The sequence below is a fragment of the Rutidosis leptorrhynchoides genome, unplaced genomic scaffold (genome assembly GCF_046630445.1).
Source record: "Rutidosis leptorrhynchoides isolate AG116_Rl617_1_P2 unplaced genomic scaffold, CSIRO_AGI_Rlap_v1 contig393, whole genome shotgun sequence".
Lineage (NCBI taxonomy): Eukaryota > Viridiplantae > Streptophyta > Magnoliopsida > Asterales > Asteraceae > Rutidosis > Rutidosis leptorrhynchoides.
The window spans coordinates 49,017-71,801 of NW_027266628.1; the positions used below are offsets into that span (position 1 = coordinate 49,017).

General features: G+C 31.2%; 4 protein-coding genes across 4 annotated transcripts; 1 reads left to right on the forward strand and 3 right to left on the reverse strand.

The window, feature by feature from the left end:
- Positions 1-2,126: 2,126 nt before the first annotated feature.
- On the reverse strand, positions 2,127-3,469 carry LOC139883409 (phytochrome-interacting ankyrin-repeat protein 1-like). The gene is made up of 3 exons (XM_071867587.1): positions 3,341-3,469; positions 2,459-2,630; positions 2,127-2,347 (listed from the first exon to the last, which is right to left on the reverse strand). The coding sequence occupies exons 1-3, from the start codon at positions 3,467-3,469 to the stop codon at positions 2,127-2,129; spliced, it is 522 nt and encodes a 173-aa protein (XP_071723688.1).
- Positions 3,470-10,299: 6,830 nt separating this feature from the next.
- LOC139883415 (protein STRICTOSIDINE SYNTHASE-LIKE 10-like) lies at positions 10,300-14,892 on the reverse strand. The gene is made up of 5 exons (XM_071867592.1): positions 14,833-14,892; positions 13,418-13,455; positions 12,587-12,712; positions 12,358-12,504; positions 10,300-10,408 (listed from the first exon to the last, which is right to left on the reverse strand). The coding sequence occupies exons 1-5, from the start codon at positions 14,890-14,892 to the stop codon at positions 10,300-10,302; spliced, it is 480 nt and encodes a 159-aa protein (XP_071723693.1).
- Positions 14,893-16,786: 1,894 nt separating this feature from the next.
- Positions 16,787-17,819, forward strand: LOC139883416 (uncharacterized). The gene is made up of 4 exons (XM_071867593.1): positions 16,787-16,964; positions 17,090-17,178; positions 17,311-17,418; positions 17,622-17,819. The coding sequence occupies exons 1-4, from the start codon at positions 16,787-16,789 to the stop codon at positions 17,817-17,819; spliced, it is 573 nt and encodes a 190-aa protein (XP_071723694.1).
- Positions 17,820-19,526: 1,707 nt separating this feature from the next.
- On the reverse strand, positions 19,527-20,738 carry LOC139883417 (F-box/kelch-repeat protein SKIP25-like). The gene has a single exon (XM_071867595.1). It carries the CDS (start codon positions 20,736-20,738, stop codon positions 19,527-19,529), a length of 1,212 nt encoding a protein of 403 aa, XP_071723696.1.
- Between the last annotated feature and the right edge of the window lie 2,047 nt (positions 20,739-22,785).

Here is a 22,785-nt window from a genome sequence, read left to right on the forward strand (position 1 = left end):
TCTAAGCAGCTGGAACAACTAAATCCTAATGCAACAATTTCTTTCACTAACATTCCTAACGTTGTTCAGCCTGAGACCAGGAAGAAGAGAAAATATAATAAGAAACCCAAAGCTGAAGCTGAAGGCATACTACCAGATTTGAATGGAACCGAAGAACCAAAGAAGAGAAAGGGAAGAAGAAGTAAACTAGTTTCTGCCGGAAGTGGAGAGCTCCTTTTGACTTTTGCATCTGAATCGCCTCTGCCTTCCAAGGAAGCTTTAGTGACAACATTTTCAAGTTTCGGGCCCTTGAAGAATTCTGAAATTAAGTTACTGGAAGATTCTAAGAGTGCTCATGTGGTTTTTGAGAGCCATGCTCATGCTGAGCAAGCATTTCAGAATCTGGTTGCTGGTAATAATAACCCATTTGGTTCTATGCTCGTAAACTGTCAGCTCCGACATATCTTGTCGGCTCCAGATTTGAATGGGACCGAAGAACCAGAGAAGAAAAAGCGCAGAAGAAGTAAGTTAGTTTCTGCCGGAAGTGGAGAGCTCCTCTTGACTTTTGCATCTGAAGCACCTTTGCCTTCCAAGGAAGTCTTAGTGACAACATTTTCAACTTTCGGGCAATTGAAGGATTCCGAACTCAAGTTACTGGAAGATTCTAGAAGTGCTCATGTTGTTTTTGAGAGCCATGCTCATGCTGAGCAAGCATTTCAGAATCTGGCTGCTGGTATTAACAACCCATTTGGTTCGATGCTCATAAACTATCAGCTCCGACATATCTCGTCGGCTCCAGATTTGAATGGAGCCGAAGAACCAGAGAAGAGAAAGAGAAGAAGAAGAAGAACCAAGTTAGTTTCTGCCAGAAGTGGAGAGCTCCTCTTGACTTTTGCATCTGAAGCGCCGCTGCCTTCCAAGGAAGTTTTGGTGACAACATTTTCAACTTTCGGGCCATTGAAGGATTCCGAAATTAAGTTACTGGAAGATTCTAGAAGTGCTCATGTTGTTTTCGAGAGCCATGCTCATGCTGAGCAAGCATTTCAGAATCTGGCTGCTGGTAATAATAACCCATTTGGTTCGATGCTCGTAAACTATCAGCTCCGACATATATCGTCGGCTCCTGAGCCTGTACGTGTGGTTAAAACTCCGGCGAAGTCTGCACCGTTGGCTAAAAATGCGTCGAAGCTGAATACTTCTGTCCCGTTTACTCTAACTCCTCCAAAGCGACCTATCGATTATATAAAGCAGAATCTAGAGCAGATGACGTTGATGTTGGAGAAGTCGGGAAAGAGTCTTTCATTGGAGACGAGAGCCAAACTCGAGAGTGAAATTCAAGGTCTAATGAAGAAGGTCAGCTCCATGCCGCCGAGTTCATTACCCTGATGATTGGTTATTTTCAATTTTCTCAGTTTCTGACTCATTTAGCAGTAGTGAAAAGACATTTTAGTCTGGCCTTTAATGTGATTGTAGCCAGCTTATTGTCTCCTGACTGGAAGTTCTTGAACCATTTTAATGAAATGTTCCTGTTCCTTTTTAAAATTCATTAAATGGGTCATGAAATGTGTGCATACGGCTTATTCATGATGATCAATGGTACTATCTATTCCACGAGACTAGAAGGCAAATTTTTGCAAATCAGGAGGAAATGGTTGGTATTTTTCATGGAGGTGTATACATGTTGCTGTTCTGAAAATAGTTGAAGAGTGCATTCTAAATTCTTTTGTGTACAGAGCTGGATGGATCATTGCGCATTCTTGTAATACCACACAGCATAGATTTACTCTAAAATAGAGAAATTTGCTAGGTAGAAATCATTGCTTGAACACATAAGATACGATAGAAAGAGACGTCGCTTGAACACATCACCGATCCCCAAAAATAAATAAGAAAATAAATCTGTAAAGCACACTTTATTGGTCATAAAATGATAGTGTTACACATACACTTAGTAGCTACTACAGTACAAAAGCACTCAGGTAGTTATTCCATTTAAGGGTAGTCATACACTAGTACATGTTTGTTTGTAAAAGCACACTTTGAAAGAAAGACAAGTAGACAACACAGCACAGAAGAAAAGTCTTGGATTGACTTATTATTTTCGAGGGACATTGTGGTAGTAGCTTCAATATCCAGCACGTAAGGTATCAGTTGTCGGAAGAGCTGCTGAAGGTCTCGCTCCCCGAGGATGACGTGTCTCTTTGTATACGTTTCTTCTCGTCGTATGCCCATTCAAGTCCATCACAGTAGTGGATTGGCGGGTTAAATCTGCTATCATTGATGTCGTCCGGCAGAAAAGCGCCATTCTCAACCAGAAATTTGATTGCTTCTTTCTTTCGCTCTTTGGCTGCATTGTGAAGAGGAGTCCCTGATAAGATAAAAACAGAAAGACAGGTCAATATATGTATTATATATAGCAACTAATCACAAATAGTCCAGTTCTTTCTTTAAAGAGTTCAACCAAAAAAAAAATACTCACAACCACAAGAGCCCCAAGTGCGTGCATCGATATTAGCACCACGTTCGAGTAATTCATCCATCACTTCAAGGTGCCCGCCTTGTGCGGCAAGGTGGAGAGGGGTAATCCCTTTTGATTTGGGGCCCCATGCAGCCACATTCACATCCATTCCATCATCGAGAAGCTTCCTTACCTATACATGAAGCATAATCATTGATAAATTTTAGCACTTAGCAGTAACGAAATTTTCCAGACACATACTACTGCTATTACTAAAAACATAAATTCAGGCATAAAACACACTAGAACCCAACTGTTTTGACTGAGGTGTATTCAAAGTTTATACCATGTGAACAGTTTGTGTATCTCCCAAAAATATTAAAAAATAAATAAAAATGAAACACTAGAAACCCACTGTTTGCATTTCCACTGGTATTTCATTAGGGACATACACATGAGATGTCCTGCCTTCATCTGATGTGACACAGATGAGAGCAGGGTATGAAATAAGAAAGGTTTTCCCATACAAGATGAGTACACTACACATCAGTGTTTCATATTTCTCACATGGAACAAAACTTTTGGTCAAATAAAAGCCAACAATTGCCAATACATTACACGTCATTGTTTTGCTTTTTTTTGGTTTACTCTACCATTTCCTATAGTTCAAAAGAATTGTATCACTATTAGCTCAATTGTGAAAGACAAGCTAATGAGATAGGTGACATGAGTTAAATGGATGACCAATTATATGTTCAGTGAGCAGTCAACAGCATGAATTTCTAATCACTCCCTCCACAAAGAATAATGATTTCTCAAGCCTACTTTCACATAATTCATATCATCCAGCAACAGCAAATACGAAATGAAACAAGTTGAATTGCAAGAGAATCACACACTCACCTCTTTAAGATCACCCCTACGTGCAACAACATGAAGCAGAGTCCAACCCCTGTCATCTGTATCGACACCTGACCTCAACGACCGCCTTCGCGAAAGGCTCCTTTTCAAACCCGATTCTTGTTGGGGCATGGTTTTCTTTTTCCTTTTCTTATCTTTCCCACTCCAAAATATTATCGATTACACAATCAATAATCTAAAGAAACAACTCACAGACGCTAATAAAACAAATCAAAATTACCCAAAAAGATCCCAATTTTACATAATCTTTGTTTTCGTTTAAGAGAAACCCCACAAATCGAATTATATTTCTGGATTCAGATAACGAAATAGAGAATTGGAATAAAAAGATAAACTACTAAGATAAAAAAAAAAAAAAAAAAGATTTAGCGAGAATGATGAGCGACGCAGTATGGAGCAAAAGGATTCAAACCAGGACCCAATACGCGAAGGCTTTGGAAGACATTAACGATTGCAGAAGAGCTCATTGACGACGGAGACGATAAGATTATAAACATAGCTGGAAAACTATATGTGAAGAAATTATATAATAGGGTTCTTAGATTTAAACGAATCCTAGATTGATTAGGACTGAGATTGGAGTTGTTGGAGGGAACATATGAAAAGACCCAAAAAAGAAAAGAAAAAAATCAAAAAGCCCTAACCCTAATTTTGCAGATCAAAGGATGCCGATACGACGAAGAAGAATCGTGTCGTGTGTGGTGAAGAGAAGACAGAGATACCAGATATGTGTTGGTGCTTATACAATACGCATTCAAGGGTTTGTTTAATTTTGTAGGGGCACGAATAATGTGTAAATAGTGTTTGATACCTGTATTTTCAAACATTTGTCGATTTGGTCATTACATATCTAAATCCTTAGGAATTTGCTTTCGATTTAAGAGTCGAGAAAAAAGTTTGATTAATTGGAAAAATCAAACCGAATGAATTGCTTGGTCCAAAATAATGTAAAATAAAATGTTGTGTAGAAGCTTGAACAATTATATAACTTGTATCGAGTAATTTAACGCAAAATATAGACGATGAATTATATATAAAGTATCTCCAAAAAAAATTTATATATAAAGTTAACTTCAAAAAAATTTATATATAAAGTTAATTAATAGTGGAAAAAACGATGATAAAAAAAATATAGTGGAAAAAACGCACAATAAAATTGAATATTGCTTGACCATCAAAGTTGATCCATTAAATCCAATTTATGATCCCAATTTTGAAACTATGATGATGATAATGGAAACTAACATGATAATAAAAAGTCAAATAAACAATAAATACTTTGTACTTTGACCGTCAGTCAAAAAAATAAAAACTTTAAAAAATCTATTTTTTTAACATGAGATTATTATCCTCCTATATAAATATGTCATTCTTGCTCTTGCAATGTCATATGATCATAAATTAAAACTAAACATTACGAATCCTCGTAATTATCGTTATTCTCGCATTTCGGATTATAAAAATGAAATTTTCTAGGGTTGTAATTGTTGTTATGTTTGCGATGATGATGATAACAAGTAGGAAAGTGGAAAGCACGAGAGATATTGAAGCGATGGGGGTGCCGAAACCATCGTTTTTCCCTTGGCCTCCTGTTCCTATATGTTGTCTCTTCACGATATGGGGATGGTGTTGCGACATCCCAATCCCAACCCATACTCATCCGAATCAGGCGATTGCTCCGACGACGTCTTATTGATGATGATGAGATAAGAGATAATGGTATCGTATACTAGTTTAAGAACTGAACAATATATATAGCATGCATGGGATGTAATAACTATGATCTCTAGAATAATGATGATTATTGGATCGATCGTATGAAATAAATAAAAATTATCATTTTTCTATGTTTTGAATATATATATATATTTTTAATTGCTAAAATATTAAAAAAAAATGCTGAAGAGAATATTTTTGACCCTAAAAAAAAAAAAGAATATATATATTTTTAAAAAGTTTTCTCCGATGATGAGAAATCAATTATCATCAACTAAAAATGATGGCTAATATTCTCAATGATAATGTATATAATCATGAATATGTGATCGACATAACTTTATCATCCCATGAAACTTGATCTATTGCACATTGCATGTCATATATGTGGCTTATTAATATTATGAAAAATAATTAATGAGTAATCTTTAATTAAATGTTTTATTTCCAACTCATATTGTCACATATTATTATTTGTTCACGTGTAGAAATTTCATTTAAATACTTAACAATGATGGGTTAGACACTCTTCCTTTACAAATGAAATTTTTAAGAATTTTTTAATTGAAAATTTCATTCGAATATTTAAGAATTACAATTGTAGTTGTTCGATAGTACAAGTCAGTAGATCCGTTCATTGGACGAGAAGTCCGAACCTTTAAAAAATACTCCTTCCTTATATAAATAGATGACGCTTTTAGAGATTTTTTTTTGTCTTCAAATAGATGACGTTTTTAGAATACCAATGCATTTTTTATACCCTCCACTCATTATCTCTTCTCAAACAATTAATGATTTAATAGGGAGGAAGAAAGGATAAAATTATAAAGTAAAGATGATTTATGTATTGGAGTTGATGATATTGGTATGTGTAAAAACTCTCAAAATGTCATCCATTCAAATTCAGAGGTAGTAATAATTTAAATATATTATATAAAAAATTATATAATAATTATTTATATTAAATATTATTAAATCTATCTCAAATATTATATAAAATATAATTATTTTAACTCTATATCAATTATAATTATTTTGATTTTATTTCAAAATCTATAATCTTAAAATTAAAATTTATTTTGTTTTCAAAAATAATAAACATAGCAAAACGTAAAATTTACATATCAAGATTTGATTTCATAATAAAATTTATAATTGTATCTAATCAATTTAAATAAGATATACTCATTTTAGTTAAGAATAAAAAAAAATATAGTAGATTTTTATTAGGAATAATAGTGTGATAAAAAAGTTAGAAAAAATAATATATATTATATTTTGATTAGGAATAATTTTTTTAATAATATTTCCGTTTGAATAGGAAAAAATAAAATATGTCTGTTTTAATTAGGAATAGGAAAAAAGAAAGTATGCCCGTTTTAATTAGAAATATGAAAAAAGAATATAATGAATTCTAATTTGAAAAAAAATATTTAATAAGAAAATTAAAATATATATAGTGTATTATAATTTTATTAGGAATAAGTTTTTAAATAATGGATAGAAAATTGATTAGGAATAAAATTATTATATTAGAAAAAAATAATTGGTCGAATTTTATTAGGAATCATTATATTTTTATTATGTTTTGATTTCCTAATTAGAATAGGAAAAATAATAATATTATTGACTTAAAATCGTAACTTGAAACATAATTAAACTCAAAGTTCTAAAATATACGTGTCAAATTACTATTCGTTAATAAAACGTCATGTGTCGGATGTTGATTTGACAATAAAATTTACAATTAAATTTGCAAGTGAATTTGCAATCGAAACAGATTTAAAATTGAAAAAATCTCGCTATTATATATACATAGTATTTACATCAGAATTTCTCCCTTTATAATGTAAAACAAGTTCACTCCTCTTATTCTTATTTTTATTTTATTAAAATTAATTTGTAATTGGATCATAGATTGGATTTTTATTTTCTCAATCCATGATCCAATCTAAACATTTTTTGATAGGACTGGATTTTTTAAATAAAAGCCAAAAAAAAAATCAAATCAAATCAATTGGATTGTATCGCATCTCATCTCGTATTTATGGAATCAAATCAGTTTTTTTTTTTAATCTGGTATACTCCTATTATAATGCCACCTCTTCTCTAATCCCTATATAAATATACGACTCTCGCAATGTTATTATAAGACAAAGTAAAACTTTACAAATCTTATAGAATAATTGTTAATTTGGAAAAATCAAGTTAGAAATGAAGTTGTCGACGGTCCTAATTGTTCTTATGTTTGCCATGATGATGTTAACAAGTACGAAAGTGGAAAGCGCAAGATATATTAATGTAGCGACGACGGAGGTACAAAAACCTTCCGATTGGTTTCCATCTCTTGTAACAATATGTTGTTCCTGGAACACCGGTTGGTGTTGCACCAGCGTCCCACACCCACCACCAGCATCGGAGAATTTGGAGATTGCTCCGACGTCTGTGGAGAGTTACAGTTATTGATAATGTGGTGTAATTATCTCCTAAATAACAATATTGGTGACTAATTGGTTGTTATATAAGATAAGTTTTTAATTATTTCTCCCCTGCTCATTTTAATTCTTGTTGGGATCGATATATAATTGATGCGGTATTGTGATTGGCAACTTTCATTACACGATATTTGAATTGGATCGGAAGGGTAATATTTTTTATCGTATAATATACAATCACAAATATATCAATCAAGAATGAATCGCCTCGAAACTTGATCAAAGTGCACCTTGTAACTACATCTTTAAATATATATTTTTTATTATTATTATTATTTTGATAATAGTAGGGCCGGAACCCTTAATCATATGGACAAATTCATCTACATAATTCGACCGCTCATTCATAGTAAAACAGGTAGAAAAATTAGAGACATTAGAGTTGGATTTAGCCGAACAATCGAATACCTTATTACCACTTTTTAATTTAATCAATAATAATCAGTTATTTCACCTTTATTTCTCAAATTTATTTTATTTTAGATAAGTAGTATTCGTAATGGCCCTTTCTTATCCTATTTTCGCCCCATCCATGATAAAAAAAACCATATATCACTATTTGTTCGAAACATTATACCTAGAACTTAATTAAATTAGTATAATATTCGAGCGTTGCGCTCGAGATTCGATTTCTAACTCTCTTTATTTTTTAGAAATCTAATCATATATTTTCATATATTAAAGAACATCAATTTTTGACATCTCAGAAGAATGATTTTCTTCAAGTATATGTCTTTAATCATCGTACAAATAAAATACATTATTATTGAAAGAGAGTAAGCATGATTTATAAAATACATTATTATTGAAAGAGAGTAAGCATGATTTATGAATAGTTCCTATAGAAAAATTAAATCAATTCGATATTTATGTATAAGAAGCAAAAGTCAACCAAATGATTATCTAAAAAATTCGGTCAAAACCACGATACAAAATGCAAGTGCCGAAATTAAGAGACTTCAAAATTGAAATAAGATATTGCTTCCTCACATTTCTGAACCAAAGGCAGGAAATTAGAGAAAAGAATAAAATCATAACAACACTATAAATGTACATATAAACTCTAAAAACTAAATATGATATAAGAATTTTGACGTGAAATAAATAAATTTACCTTTTTCGGATATGACATATTCGGGACAATTAATTTAATTATACGATTAACCAAAATTAAGTAAAATTCGGGTGTACCATTCCCAAGACATTGTGTGTGCTTAATTGATTTTTTTAATTAATTATGATTAAAAGTCTCGAAAATACTATTCCCAAAATATATAATACATGTTTATAAAGATTGACTAGTACAAAAATAGCGCACCCCATAACAAAAAAACCGACGAAAATAAAATGGAAAGGCGCGGAGATCATAATTCTTATCAACATAACAACAAAACTTTAATTATGATGATACTGATTTTGAGTTTTGCATGGACATAATCCGTTACACTCTCATTGACCGGATTCAATTGAGATATGGGTTTAAATTAGTTTATTTCAGCCCAAATTCAAAATTTAAAGTTTTTGTAATTTTAATAGAGATAAATGAAAAAGAAAAACTTTGATTGGATAATCAACCAAATTTTGAGGCAGGTTCTAGAATTATCTAATTTCAAAAACTCTACAATTTGATATGAGGATTCTGCAATTTTAAAACTCGACGTTTTTTTCATATCAAACACAATATACATCACAATTGACCAACAAAATAAAATTAAAATTAAATATCAAAGGATTTTGAGTATATATTTACTTACCGACAAAGTTAAGTAAGAACAAATAAGATATCAATTCACGGCACGTCATGCTATAAGGTACCTTTGAGAAATCTTGAATAATTTTATAAGTAAATAGATTATAAGGTAGTAATAAATTCAAATTTAAATAAATGGTGTATCGATCGTTTCAATTCAATTTTTGGCCAGTTGTTTTCTATTGTCTGGACCAAAAAAAATTTGTCAAAAAAGCGAAACCGATTGTTGCTACTTCGAAAAAGAAAACCATTTTTGGTAACGTTTGACTACTGTAGGATTCTTCTTCTTCCACCTATTTTCATTCCTATGCACATTTTGTCAAAACTCAAAGTCTTATATATAAAAAATTGATTATAACTTCTCGAATCTCGCTAAACAAATCAAATTAACGGAACCAGCAATAATAACTACATTAGAATTTAAATCAACATGCCAATTTTATACTTGACTGGAAGGAATTTATCCGATACTTCAGAGAAAGCAAGTTTGTAAGTCATTTCTTAGATTTTATGCTCTTTGATAAAAAAAAAGGAATGTGGTTGAAATATTTCTCGTCGGCAATAATATTAATTACTCTTTGTTTTTCCAGATTCATGTCATGATCACATGTCTTGATTTCACCCTACTATCTGCATTTGCTCCGTTTTGCGTACAATGACATGACGTCTCGCAAATGGTAAGGATTCAACTTAGAAGAAAAAATTTAGAAAATTTGTGACTGAAATTCTCTAAACAAGAAGAGAAAAAATGGTTCCAAATACCAAGAATAAAATCAATTACATCCTAACGATAAGATTGATCCTTTTATTCTTTTTTTACTGAAACAAAACATCCATTTAAAAATAATTATTTAATATTTGAAAAGACAATTACTGTAAATATTAAATATAAAAAGAAAAAATTTCATTCGATAATAAATCGAAATTAATGGGATGCTGAGCATGTTTCCATTTTAAAACTCTCTTTCAATAGATTTTATTCATTTGTCTTTATTTAGGGCTATTCCATTAGGAAAGGCTAGTCCTCTGTAAAGTACACTCATCTGGTTGTTACTTGGATCATACGCTAATATCCTTTCGATTTTCTCCCTTCGGTTGAATGACATCAAGTATTACCTCTGTTGGAACTTCGCATGTACTACTATCAGTAATAAACGACTCTTGTTGCTTTGTTGACGTCCAATGTGTTAGTCAATCTAAAAGGGATTCCATCAGTGGAAGCGGCGAGACGTCGTTGTTACGTCCAACCGTTAGAAGTCCGAAATAGACATCCATAATGTATAGATCGCATGGTTGCATAGTTTAACTTCAAACCAAGTAGCCTCCCACAAATAGGTTTTAGATTTGGATTAGTTGTGCCATCGCATAAACCTCTATTCTTGTTTGCTAAAGGGATGGAAAACTCCGACCACCCACGAGCTTCACCATTCCATTTAAGAACCCTTCCATCCAACACGCCTACGTACGAGCCGTCTCATTTGCAGTCAAATGCAATACTCTCTGGCCGGAGTCTTCCGGAAAGAGGAATTTCATCATATCTTTGGCCATTCAAAGCGTCGCCAGAGGCACTGACGTGATAATATTATTGTTGTTGAACAACAAAACGAAAAGCAACAAGAAAGAGTAACAAATTTTCTTCATTCTCTTGGAATCTAAAAATTCTCTTGAAAACTATAAGAATGTTTGTGAGAATTTGTTGAAACTAAAGATTGTGAAATTTTTTGTGCTGTGAATTTTATGTTTTAGAATGGAATACGTAGTGAGAATTTGTCGAAACTAAAGATTGTGAAATTTTTTGTGTTGTGAGTTTTATGTTTTAGAATGGAATAGAACGTAGTAGAACTATGTATATATAAGATAATTAATGCAGTAATTAATCTTACTCAATGTATAATTAGGTTTTTTTAATAATTATCACTACTTTGAAATTAATAAGGATTTTGTCTGGTTATTCCTAGGTGGATGAGTTTTTAGGAGTGTTCCATTACTACCATGAAATGCTTTTCGCAGAAGAGAATTGAAATTGTAATTGTCGTGCAGTGCTTTAGAAGCCTTTTGTTTTTGGATTTGGCTATTTTTCTTTTTAAATTCATAGTAAAAAAAATTAAAAAGTGGCCGATGCAGGATTAGGACCTGCGATATACGGTTCGATAACTCGATGCTCTGACCAACTGAACTAATGGGCCACTCAATAAAAATAAAGAAGTGTATTATTATTGTTTAAAATACTTAAGATATTACCCTTTTGATCTTCCAATCGGAACCCTCTATTAAATATGAAGTAAAAATCAATTTTCAATCTGGACCATCTATTTTCCTCTAAAAACTTAATTATAGTTCTATACTAGTGTAGTATCGAGATTGTGCTGGAAATTTTAAAAAATAATAATTACAAACAATATAAGAAAAGTCACTTTTACTGATTAAATAGATAGAACGTATTATTAGTATTTTCCCAAATTAAATTTTTTATACCAATTTAATAATGTATCACTTTTCTATACAGTACGAAATAAACTATTTAATGCATTATATTTCTTCAAATGAAAATTATTGAATGCTATTGATTTTCTTATCATTGTTAATTTTTTTAAATAGAGGAAGATAGGAACTTCATGATCTATCTATATATGGCATAATTTTTGGTTGTTGATTCTCAAAAAAAATAAATTTTGATTGTTGATTTTTCTGGTAAAAAAGAATTAGATCAAAAATCCATACAAAATTATCATATACCATATTCAAAAGTAATGAATAAAAAATAGTAAATTTAACCAAAATCTGAAATTTCATTTTTTCATAAGAAGAGAAACAGGATTATCAATTTATAATTGTGCAGTATCTAGGATTGATTTATTTATCAAAATAAAGCTTGATTTCGATGTTCTGCAATTCCTTCCAATTAGCAATAATAGTAACGATATATTTGATGGGGAGAAGAACATAAATTTACAAAGTGAAAGTTATTGAAACAATGCAAAAAATGAAAATAATATAGAAATTCAACTTTTTTTGATAATGGGATATAAAAATCTGGCCTTAGGTTACGTCCAATCGTTAGAAGTTCGAAATAGGCATCTGCAATGTATAGATCGCATGTTGTATAGTTAAACTTCAAACTAAGTGGCCTTCCACAAATAAGTTCTAGATTTGGATTATTTGTGTCATCACATAAACCTCTATTCCTGTTTGTTAAAGGAAGGAAAACTCCGACCACCCACGAGTTTCACCATTCCATTTAAGAATCCTTTCATCTGATACGCCTACGTGCGAACCGTCTCTGTTGTAGTCAAATGCAATACTCTTTGGCCCGAACTCTCCGGAAGAGGAATTTCATCATATCCTTGGCCTTTCAAATTCTCGTCAGAGACACTGACGTTGATAATATTGTTGCTGTTGATCAGCAAAACGAAAAGCAACAAGAATAGCAAATTGTCTTCATTCTCTTGGAAACTAAAAACTCTCTTGTAAACTAAAAGAATGTTTGTGAGAATTTGTCGAAACTAAGGATTGTGAAATTTTTTGTGTTGTGAATTTTATGTTTTAGCATGGAATATAACGTAGTGAGAATTTGTCGAAATTAAAGATTGTGCAATTTTTTGTGTTGTGAATTTTATGTTTTTGAATGGAATAAGGATAATTAATTAATGTAGTAATTAATCCTACTCTACGTAGAATTAGTTTTTTTTTTAATATTTATCTCTATTTTGAAATTAATTAGGATTTTGTCTGGCTATTCCTAGGTGGATGAGGTTTTAGGAGTGTTCTATTCCATCCGTGGAATGTTTTTCACATAAGAGAATTGAAATTGTAATTGTCGTGCAATGTTTTAGAAGCCTTTTGTTTTGAAATTATAATTGTTGTGCAGTGCTTTAGAAGTTTTTTGTGTTTTGAAATTGTAATTGTCGTTCAGTGTTTTAGAAACCTTTTTTTTGGATTTGGCGATTTCTCTTTTTAAATTCATAGTAAAAGAATTAAAAAGTGGCCGATGCAGGATTTGAACCTACGACATACGGTTCGATAAATCGATGCTCTGATCAACTGAGCTAATGGGCCACTCAATAAAAATAAAGAAGTATATATTTTTATTTAAAATACCTAAGATATTGCCCTTTTGATCTTCCAATCGGGACCGTCTATTAAATATGAAGTAAAAATAAATTTTCAATGTAGACCATCTATTTCTCCTCTAAAAACTTAGTTATAATTCTATACTAGTGTAGTATCCGGGGATTGTCCCAAAAAATTCTAAAAAATAATAATTACAAATAATAGAAGAAAAGTCATTTTTATTGATTAAATAGATAGAACGTATTATTAGTATTTTCCCACATTCAATTTTTTTATACCTATTTAATAATTTATCACTTTTCTACACTACGAAATAAACTATTTAATGCATTATATTTTTTCAAATGAAAATTATTGGATGCTATTGATTTGCTTATCATTCATAATTTTTTAAAATAGAGGAAGATACGAATATGGAACTTCATGATCTATCTATACATGACATAATTTTTTGTCGTTGATTCTCAAAAAAAATAAATTTTGGTTGTTGATTTTTCTGGTAAAAAAAGTTAAATCAGAAATCCATACAGAATTATCTTATATCATATTCAAAAATAATGAATAAAGAATAGTAAATTTAACCAAAATCTGAATTTTCATTTTTTTTCTTTCATAAGAAGAGAAATAGAATTACCAATTAATAATTGTGCAGTTTCTAGAATTGATTTATTAATCAAAATAAAACTTGATTTCGATGTTTTGCAATTCCTTCCAATTAGCAATGATAGTAACGATATATTTCATGTTGAGAAGAGCATAAATTTACAAAAGGAAAGTTATTGAAACAATATAAAAAATGAAAATAATATAGAAATGATCAAATTTTCGATAATGGGATATAAAAATCTGGCCTTCGGTGAGTTTCTCACGAGAACTTCATTAGGGTTTGGTTCCTCTAAATCTCCCAACAACAAGTTCATATTACTTAATGATTTAGACCTATAACCACATTTAACTTGAAAAATTGAAAGGAAGATGACTCTCTATAGGCATACCTTGTATTGCTTGTTCAGTCTATGCAAGAGTGTGTTTTGAAAATTCTTAGAATTCCAAGATTCCGGTCCTTAATTTGTTTATGGTGGTGTATCATGTGAATTGGTAATAGCGTTCTGTTTCGGTTTAGACCTATAACCACATTTAGCTTGGAAAACTGAAAGGAAGACGACTCTCTGTAGGAATGCATTCAAATTTTCATTTCATCTCTATTTTCTATGCTCGAACGTGTTTTGGAAAATCTTAGAGATTTGATATTCCAGGCCTTAATTGTACCGCTTTCATATTCTTCATCCTGAAACATGTCGATCCTCTCTAAGTATTGATGTTCTGTCCATCTAATATTCACAGAGACCCAGCAACAAACACTTAAAGTGCATACTAACAACTGAAAGGTTGATAATTAAATGAAAAATAATTAATCTTCTGATCTTACTGATTTTGGATACAATTGATCTAAGCATTGAGAGACGATCGTTTAATCTCTTCATTCTTCTTCTCTCTGCCATTAAATTCTTTGAAGGCTATCCTTCTAATTTCTTCGATTTCTTCTTTTTAACCTGTCCAATACATATAATTAATTTTTATGAACATTAATTTTTTCGATGAATGTCTTGCATCTATGAACACAATTTCACATTAATTTTTTTTTCAAGTTGAAGAACGTGTAGATATTAATCATTAGATAGAACTGTAACGTTGTTCGAACGTAATTAAATAAGATTTTCAATTTTATACCAAATACATCCCTTAAATTTGAAGTAGTTGAAGGGTTAATTTGTAATTCAAATTAAAAGTGAAATTTCTTTGGTTAATTGTCCGAAAACCAGGCTGGCTCCGGAGTAACCGAATTTAGAAATCACTGTTTTAATATACAAGTCAGCGGATCCGTCCATTGAACGGATAGTCCGTACATTTAAAAATTAATGATTTAAATATATCATATAAAAATTAATTCATAATTATTTATATTAAATATTATTAAATATAAGTCAATATTATATCGAAAGGGAATTATTTTAACTTTATATCAAATATAATTATTTTGATTTTATTTCAAAATATACAATCCTATTATAATCAAAATTTTATTTTATTTTTAAAAATAATAAATATAAAAAAAAGTAAAAATTACTTATCAAGATTTGATTTGATAATAAAATTTATAATTGCATCTAATCAATTCAGTTGTTCCTATTATTTAAAATATAAGATATATCTATTTTAATTAAGAATAAGAAAAAAAAATATAGTAGATTTTTATTAGGAATAATAGTTTAATAAAAAATTTAAAAAAATAATATATATTTACTTTGATTATAAATAATTTTTTTAATAATATATCCGTTTGAATAGGAAAAAAGAAGATATGCCCGTTTTAATTAGGAATAGTAAAAAAATAATAATAAATTTTAATTAAAAAAATATTAATTGAAAAATAAGGTACATCCTATTTTTAATTAAAAAAATATATAATAAATTTTATTAAAAATAATAGTTTAATAAAAAAATTTAAAAAAATAATATATATTATAATTTGAACAAATATAAAATTAAAAAAATCTCGATATTATCTATAACATTTCTACTGATTTGATTCATATGTAGCAATCAGGATTTAAGATAATCAAAGTTGTTAGATGTGGGAGACTACCATTTTGTGTACTTCAAATTGAATGAAAAAAATAACTATATGAAAGAATAAGCACAACTATGAAATAGTTATGGAAGGCCAAAAGTGAGTTAATGGAAGCCCATAAATGGCCCAATAATGTTTGGCCCATGAAATATGATATCGTTTCTCCACTCGAGCCAAGTCTGTCTCTCTCACTGCGTCTCTGTTCTGTAGCTTTTTCAAAATAGCAGAATTCAAAACCCTAGCATGAACACTCTCAACTAAGGTAAGTGATTCACCGTCTTCGTCTTCTTTAGCTTATTATTGGGTATCACAGTTCAGTTTCATAAATATTTGAAACTTATGGTTTTGATTAAGATATTGTTTACAAATTTTACAGTTGAGGTTATGTATCTGTTCTCTGTTTGAATTGGGATTTTTTGTAATATATAAATTAGATATTGATTATAGTTTTGACTTTCGAAATAATTGTCAATATGGATTATTCTGAAGCTTTGTTCGCCATTTCGAATTTTGAGCATTAGTTCTAGGTTACGGTAGTGAGACTTTTCTTTTTAGTTTGTTGATATAGCCTATAAACAGAGGAGACAAACGACTGGAAATTGAGTCGTGTATTTCTTTCAGAAAGAAATATGCTATGTTTAACTAAGTTCGTTCGATGAAATGATGGCATAATTGGATTCTGTTTTGATTTGACCATCTTGACTTCGATTTCATCAGAGGAAGAAGAAGACTCGTCGTCTCCTTGATTTCAAAATCGCTCAAACATGGCACCGCCACTGGTAGGAGAGGCACTTGCACTGTTCACAGAGGGCATATCGATGACACTTTCACGATGGACGGCACTGCAATTGGCTGTCGAGAACAAGTGGGGCGGTCGCGACTCTCGCCAAAAGGCTGAGAAGCTCGCCTCGGACATTCTCTCCTGGTTCACTCGGTCTCGAGGTAAAAAATTTCAGGTGCTGGATTTTTTTGGGGATTTTATATCAGTGATAATGTTGTCAACATCGTAAGATTATTCATTTGTATTTCTCTGATTAATATTTTCCTTTGTTTCTTGTTATCCATAGAACCGCTATACATTGATGATTTAGAGATCATTCTTGAGGAAGCCATGGATTCTCTCAATACCACTGTCGATGATGGCAGTGTCACTGAGGTATGCTATTCTGTGTTTTGCAGCCATGGATGATATCAGGCTGTTCTTTTTTACATAGATTAAGTGGAAGAGATGTAGCCATTATTAAACTATCTGATTTACAATGCTGTTAATTTATGGGTCTTTTCTTAGGTTGCTGAAAATTTGTTGGTTATGCATGGAGAAAGTTTGGAAGGCAATTACCAATCTATTACGAATTTGAGAGCAGCATCTCAAAAAAGAGCTTCTTGCACTAAACAGGTAATTAATTATTATTTGGATATGCTCATCTCCAAATGTTTACCTCTTTCTAGAATCTAAAGGTGACTTGTTGAAAGTTTATCATAGCACCCTTTTTTCTAATTATTTGACATGACCAATCCTTTTTCGTTCAATCGTTACATTTGAATTATTAACTATATTTCTTTGTTCTCTGTTCATATCTCTAAAATTATGGATTTCAGTCTGTAAATGCTGATAAAGATGATAGTGACACTGTCGGTGATGAGGCTATGGGGGATGATGGCTCCTCAGATATGATGATAGATTTGCCAGAATCTCAACCGAAACCTCCGTCCAACTCAGTAGAAGAGGTAAAAGAAGCTGATCCTGATGGCTGGGTGAAAGTGTCTAGTCGGAATAAGACTAAAAAGAAGAAATAGGCTATGTATACGTTGTGATTTATTGTTATTATATTTAAACATATTATGAACAATGGATAGTCTGCTTCTAATGAGTTTTTATTATTTTAGATTGTGAGTAAGTACTTTTCTTGTCGAGACATAAGGTCGTCTTTGTTACAATTTCTTTTCGTCAATAGTAAATTTATTGTCCAATGGCTATAGTAAAGATTTACACCAAAATCATCGAACTTATAGATAAAAAATATGAGTAAATATCAAATTATCTTTTATTTTATCCAATGAGTAGTTCGTAAAATATCGAGTTAATTTATCATTCATGTTGTAAGTTTGCAACTTGTACAATAAATCCACATGTAAGCAGGCTATAGTTTTTCCCTCATGAAAAATAGTAAATGATGTAATTCTTTAAATTATTCTCTATTATAATAATAATAAATCAATCAATCAATTCCCAGCATGATTCAAACACTAAAAGTAAAACAGATGTAGATTGGTTGGCTTTATGATGTATGAGCTACTATCATTAACAGCTAGACATTTTTACTTTGTCCAAAAATAGATTATTAAATGGCGTTATGTTCTACAGCTTACATAATCAATGTAGTTTCATTAAAAAAAAAGAACATAATAAATGTAGAGTAGTACTATAGAAATATATCATCATTAATATAATTAAAAGGCCGGCAATAAAGTTTCAGAAAATATTAAAATAAAGGTGAAATTATTATAAAAAATAAAAATAAAAAGTAAGGTGAATTTAAGGTGCGTGTGTCAGTATCAAATTGAACAATTTATTATAACTGTCAAAAAAAATTGATTATATTTCCTGATATTTTCACAAGAGGACAAATTTTCACTTTCAGACCATTTTGAATGAATGAAAAAATATATATTATAAATATGATATTATATTTGTATACAAATATATATTCATAAATAAATAAATAATTGATATTTTTATTTCTTAAATTTATTATAATTTTGATATATTAAAAATTAATAATATTTAGATATATTAATTTTTTAATAAATTTAAAAAATAAAAATATTATTTATTTAAATATGAAGGGAGTACAGGTTATGATCCCCGGTTATATCAATTTGATGATCCAAGCCGCCTTAAACAAATCCCAACTATATCGACGTGGCTAATTATTAGAAAGTCAATACAGTATGAGTGTTCAACTTTGAATAACCCAGAAAATTTTATTGAACTTTATGAGTTAGATTGAATAGAAGATTCGATAAGTAATGAACTAAAGTTCATATTTAACAATTTATCAAAAAAAAAAAGGATCTATGATTAAACAGCAAAGATTCTATGAACAGCAAATATTGTGAGAAATTTTACAGACATAATTCGAACTTTATATATAATATATATCGTGAAAATCTATTATTTTTCCGATGATTGGATTTAATGATTAAAATATTTTTTTCTTTACGAAGATACGATTTTGATTCTTGAATAGTTTGTATCAGAATAGAATAGCACAAATCTCGATGCTCTAAAATTTTTAATTTTAAAAATATGGGAGAATGTTGTAGTCCAGAAAATTTATATTAAACATGTAAAAAAATATATATCTATGCTTCCAAATTTCAAAAAAAGAAATCAATAAAATGAGAGCAATCAAATTTCTGTTCGTTTGTATGATATAAGTATATGGAGTATTCATCAACGTTTCGACAAATTTTCACTTTAAAATTAAATAAACAAATTAATCATTGGTCGGTTACTGGTTGGCTCATGCTCATCCTTGGCAAAATATAAACCGCCACTGCCTCCAACTCCGGCGGCGTCTCCACCACCCAAATTTTAGGTTTCTCCGACACCACATCCACCACCACGATCCCCCCACCGCCACTGCAAACCACACAAACTCTTCCGCCGCCCGCGGCAATCTGTTGAGCTCCTTTAAGGCTGTCGGACTCCAAAACATCCACCCAATTATCCAATTCTTGATCGTATTTTCTCAATTTCCCGTTCGATTCATCCACCACGTACATCGTTTCCTCGTCCATCGCCGCCGCCGGACCTTTCCATCCGGCTACCATCCCTTCCGGCATTTGTCGCCACGTGTCCTCTTTCACGTCGTAAACCAATCCTTCCTTCGGGGCGTCGCCTTTCACATTCACCATACACAATTTACCTCTCCACCCGATAGCGTCAACCGCCTCCCTGCAAAACCTTCCGTCTTTCAACCCTCTCATCTTTTCCCATCTCCACCGTCTCGCAGCGGCAACGCCCCCGTGACCTCCTACGCCCACGACGGAGCTCGTGGTGGTGGTCAATTCATCATGTAAATCCCATTTTTCAACGGATCTCGCGATGTCGTTGGAAAAATGCGATCCGATCCCACTCGCCACATAGACGGAACTAGAGATCTCCCCCGCTGCACACCACCGGCGAGGGGCGGCGAATGGAGGGCCAAACGCCCATGATTTCGAAAGGGGATTGAAAATCATAGGGCGAGAGAGTGCCGGGAAGAAATTATGAGTGGTTGCGGCGAGGACAATAAGTTGGCCGCAGACAGAGATCGATTGAACAGGGAGGCTGCGGGAAATAAACGACGGGTGACGGACGACGAGGTTGTTAAGAGGCGGTGTAGGGAGTGCCTGCCACGTGGCGGAAATTGGATCGAAATTGAAGAAATGAAATACGGCGTCCTTTGAAGAGAAGAGTGTGTATAGAGAGAGATACGGCGGGAAAGAAGGAGAGTAGATTAATCGCCGCCATGATTGGCTGACGGAGTAGAGTATTGAAGGGTGGACATGAGATAGACAGAGTTGAGCTACATGGTCTGGTAGATTTGGGATTAGAGGTGGTGGAGTAGGAGATGATGAGTCTGTTTGACAGCTGTGGTGATCAGAGACTTTCCGGCGTTTGGCGGCGGTGGCGACGACGGTGGTGTTGGAATGGAGGCTGTCGTCCATAGAGCTAGAGAAAGGAGGCAGAGAGATTAGCTTTTTGGAAGTTTGATTTAAAGATAAGGAGTTGTTCTTCTCCTTCATTGCATTGGTGGACCTTACTACTTTTTCTCTCCTTATAAATGCGTATCTATATCTCTCTCTCTCTCTATATATATTATATTTTAATTAAATAAAAAAATAAATATTAAAATAAAACAATTGGCTAGAAACAAGAGACCAAAATAAACCCAAAAAGTTGGAATTTAAATCTTCCTTCCTAACTATACACACACATTTTTTAATTTCTTTCCCTTGCATTCAATTAAACTTTTCCTTTTCAATTTCCAACTGATATACTATACTACATGGGGCATATATATATATATATATATAATTAGATCCACCTAATTTTATTAGGAATATTAAGTGATTTTTTTTTTTAGAATTAAGTTCGGATATTGTACCCAAAAATAATGAAATGTTATTATACCCACTCAGTCTCAAAATACATAATATTTAATATGACATGATGTAATTAATTAGATATAATAAAGTTTTTTTGTGAAAAAAATATTTATTAGATTCTATACATGATGTTTTGCTCAATTTATAAAAAATTAAATAATATTTTTAATAAAAATATCCCCATTACACCATATTAATTAAATCATGTCATATTAATCGGAATATTTTTGTATTTTGAAACGGGGCTTAAGAATTTTATTTGTTACGTAATGAGAAAAACGGATACATATATCATTACATTCACAATTGAAACAAGTAAATACGGAGTAAATTAGAGTGAAAAATGTGCTTCAATCATGACATTGCGTTTTCAAACTTCATAAGATCAGCTTTTACTGAAGATGATAAAGTATTTTTCTCCATTTTCGTAAAAAAATAAATTATACAAATACAGCTCTTTTAACTTGAAAAATAAAACCTTTTATCATTGTTTTTTTTTGAAGTTTTTATCATTGTTTATTAGTGCAATTGTAATTATCCCTAAAATATTTGACGTTTTTAACAAGGAATATGGATAGAAATATCGTTATGTATATGTATATTTTGGGACCACGGTTTGGTCCAATTCTATCTTCACTTCCACGGAAAGTTACGTGACACAAACAATAGAAAGATTCACTCATCATACCTAGTATTGCCATTTATCTAACAAACTTTTAACCTATTAATTTTAATGGGAAATTGCTAAAATAGTTAGAATATTCATAAACATATCATATACTAATATATATATATATATATACATACCTACTAAAAACATTTCATATTTATTGTTTTTATTGTTGGAACCACAAGTTTGTTAAGTAATTAATTAGTAAAGTGAAGTGAAGTGGACATGGCATGACATGATTTTCCTAGCTATGTCCCAATCCCTTATTTGTTGAAGTATGAGGTGCAAATGTTAATGGTCATAGATTTAGTAATGTCGATGTTTATGTAGATTATATTACATAAGTTGTATTAAATTACAGTATAAGATAATATAGATTACGTGCCACTTAATTAAATCTCAACTCTTGGTGATCATTTGGAGTCATATAAGGTTGTACTAATTAAAACATAACGTTAGAATCTAGTGATTGGTCATTGTTATCTCTTATTATATCTTAATCGAATTAAGAATCTAAATTCTTAACATTAAGGAAAAAAATCAAAAAGAGCGTATAAATTCTCTAGGTTAGTTCTCTAGAGAATTTAATCAATTTATTTTAAATAAAATTTATTTACCACAACCAAAGAATTTGAATTTCTTGTTTTGAGTATTGCTTTACGAATATGTATGAGTTGCTTAATTTTTTTTAGTCTCCTCCAATATCCTGGAGTTGCTTTAATGCTAGCGAGAAGAAACAATTTTCTGTCACTTTGTAAAAGAGAAAACTGAGGGGCAATAAGTAGGATTATAAAAAGAAAAGGAGTGCAAGTATCATAACTAAAAGTTCAATAAAGGCAAAAAAAAAAGCACTTTTCAAAAGATTCGATTGTTACGAAAGCAAGCAAGCATTACCAACTGACTGCACGTGGCATGCATAAGTTTCACAAAAGCTAA

Excerpts from the sequence above, each read along its gene's own strand:
- LOC139883409 (XM_071867587.1), bottom strand. The coding sequence starts at position 3,469 with ATGCCCCAACAAGAATCGGGTTTGAAAAGGAGCCTTTCGCGAAGGCGG. Across the intron at positions 2,631-3,340 it reads GTAGGGGTGATCTTAAAGAG|GTAAGGAAGCTTCTCGATGA; the intron begins GTGAGTGTGTGA and ends CTTCATGTATAG. Across the intron at positions 2,348-2,458 it reads CACTTGGGGCTCTTGTGGTT|GGACTCCTCTTCACAATGCA; the intron begins GTGAGTATTTTT and ends TTATCTTATCAG.
- LOC139883415 (XM_071867592.1), bottom strand. The coding sequence starts at position 14,892 with ATGGCAGAGAGAAGAAGAATGAAGAGATTAAACGATCGTCTCTCAATG. Across the intron at positions 13,456-14,832 it reads TCTCAATGCTTAGATCAATT|ACGGTCCCGATTGGAAGATC; the intron begins GTATCCAAAATC and ends CATATTTAATAG. Across the intron at positions 10,409-12,357 it reads ACGATTGGACGTAACCTAAG|GGAGAAAATCGAAAGGATAT; the intron begins GCCAGATTTTTA and ends ATTCAACCGAAG.
- LOC139883416 (XM_071867593.1), top strand. The coding sequence starts at position 16,787 with ATGGCACCGCCACTGGTAGGAGAGGCACTTGCACTGTTCACAGAGGGC. Across the intron at positions 16,965-17,089 it reads CTGGTTCACTCGGTCTCGAG|AACCGCTATACATTGATGAT; the intron begins GTAAAAAATTTC and ends TGTTATCCATAG. Across the intron at positions 17,179-17,310 it reads ATGATGGCAGTGTCACTGAG|GTTGCTGAAAATTTGTTGGT; the intron begins GTATGCTATTCT and ends GTCTTTTCTTAG.
- LOC139883417 (XM_071867595.1), bottom strand. The coding sequence starts at position 20,738 with ATGGACGACAGCCTCCATTCCAACACCACCGTCGTCGCCACCGCCGCC.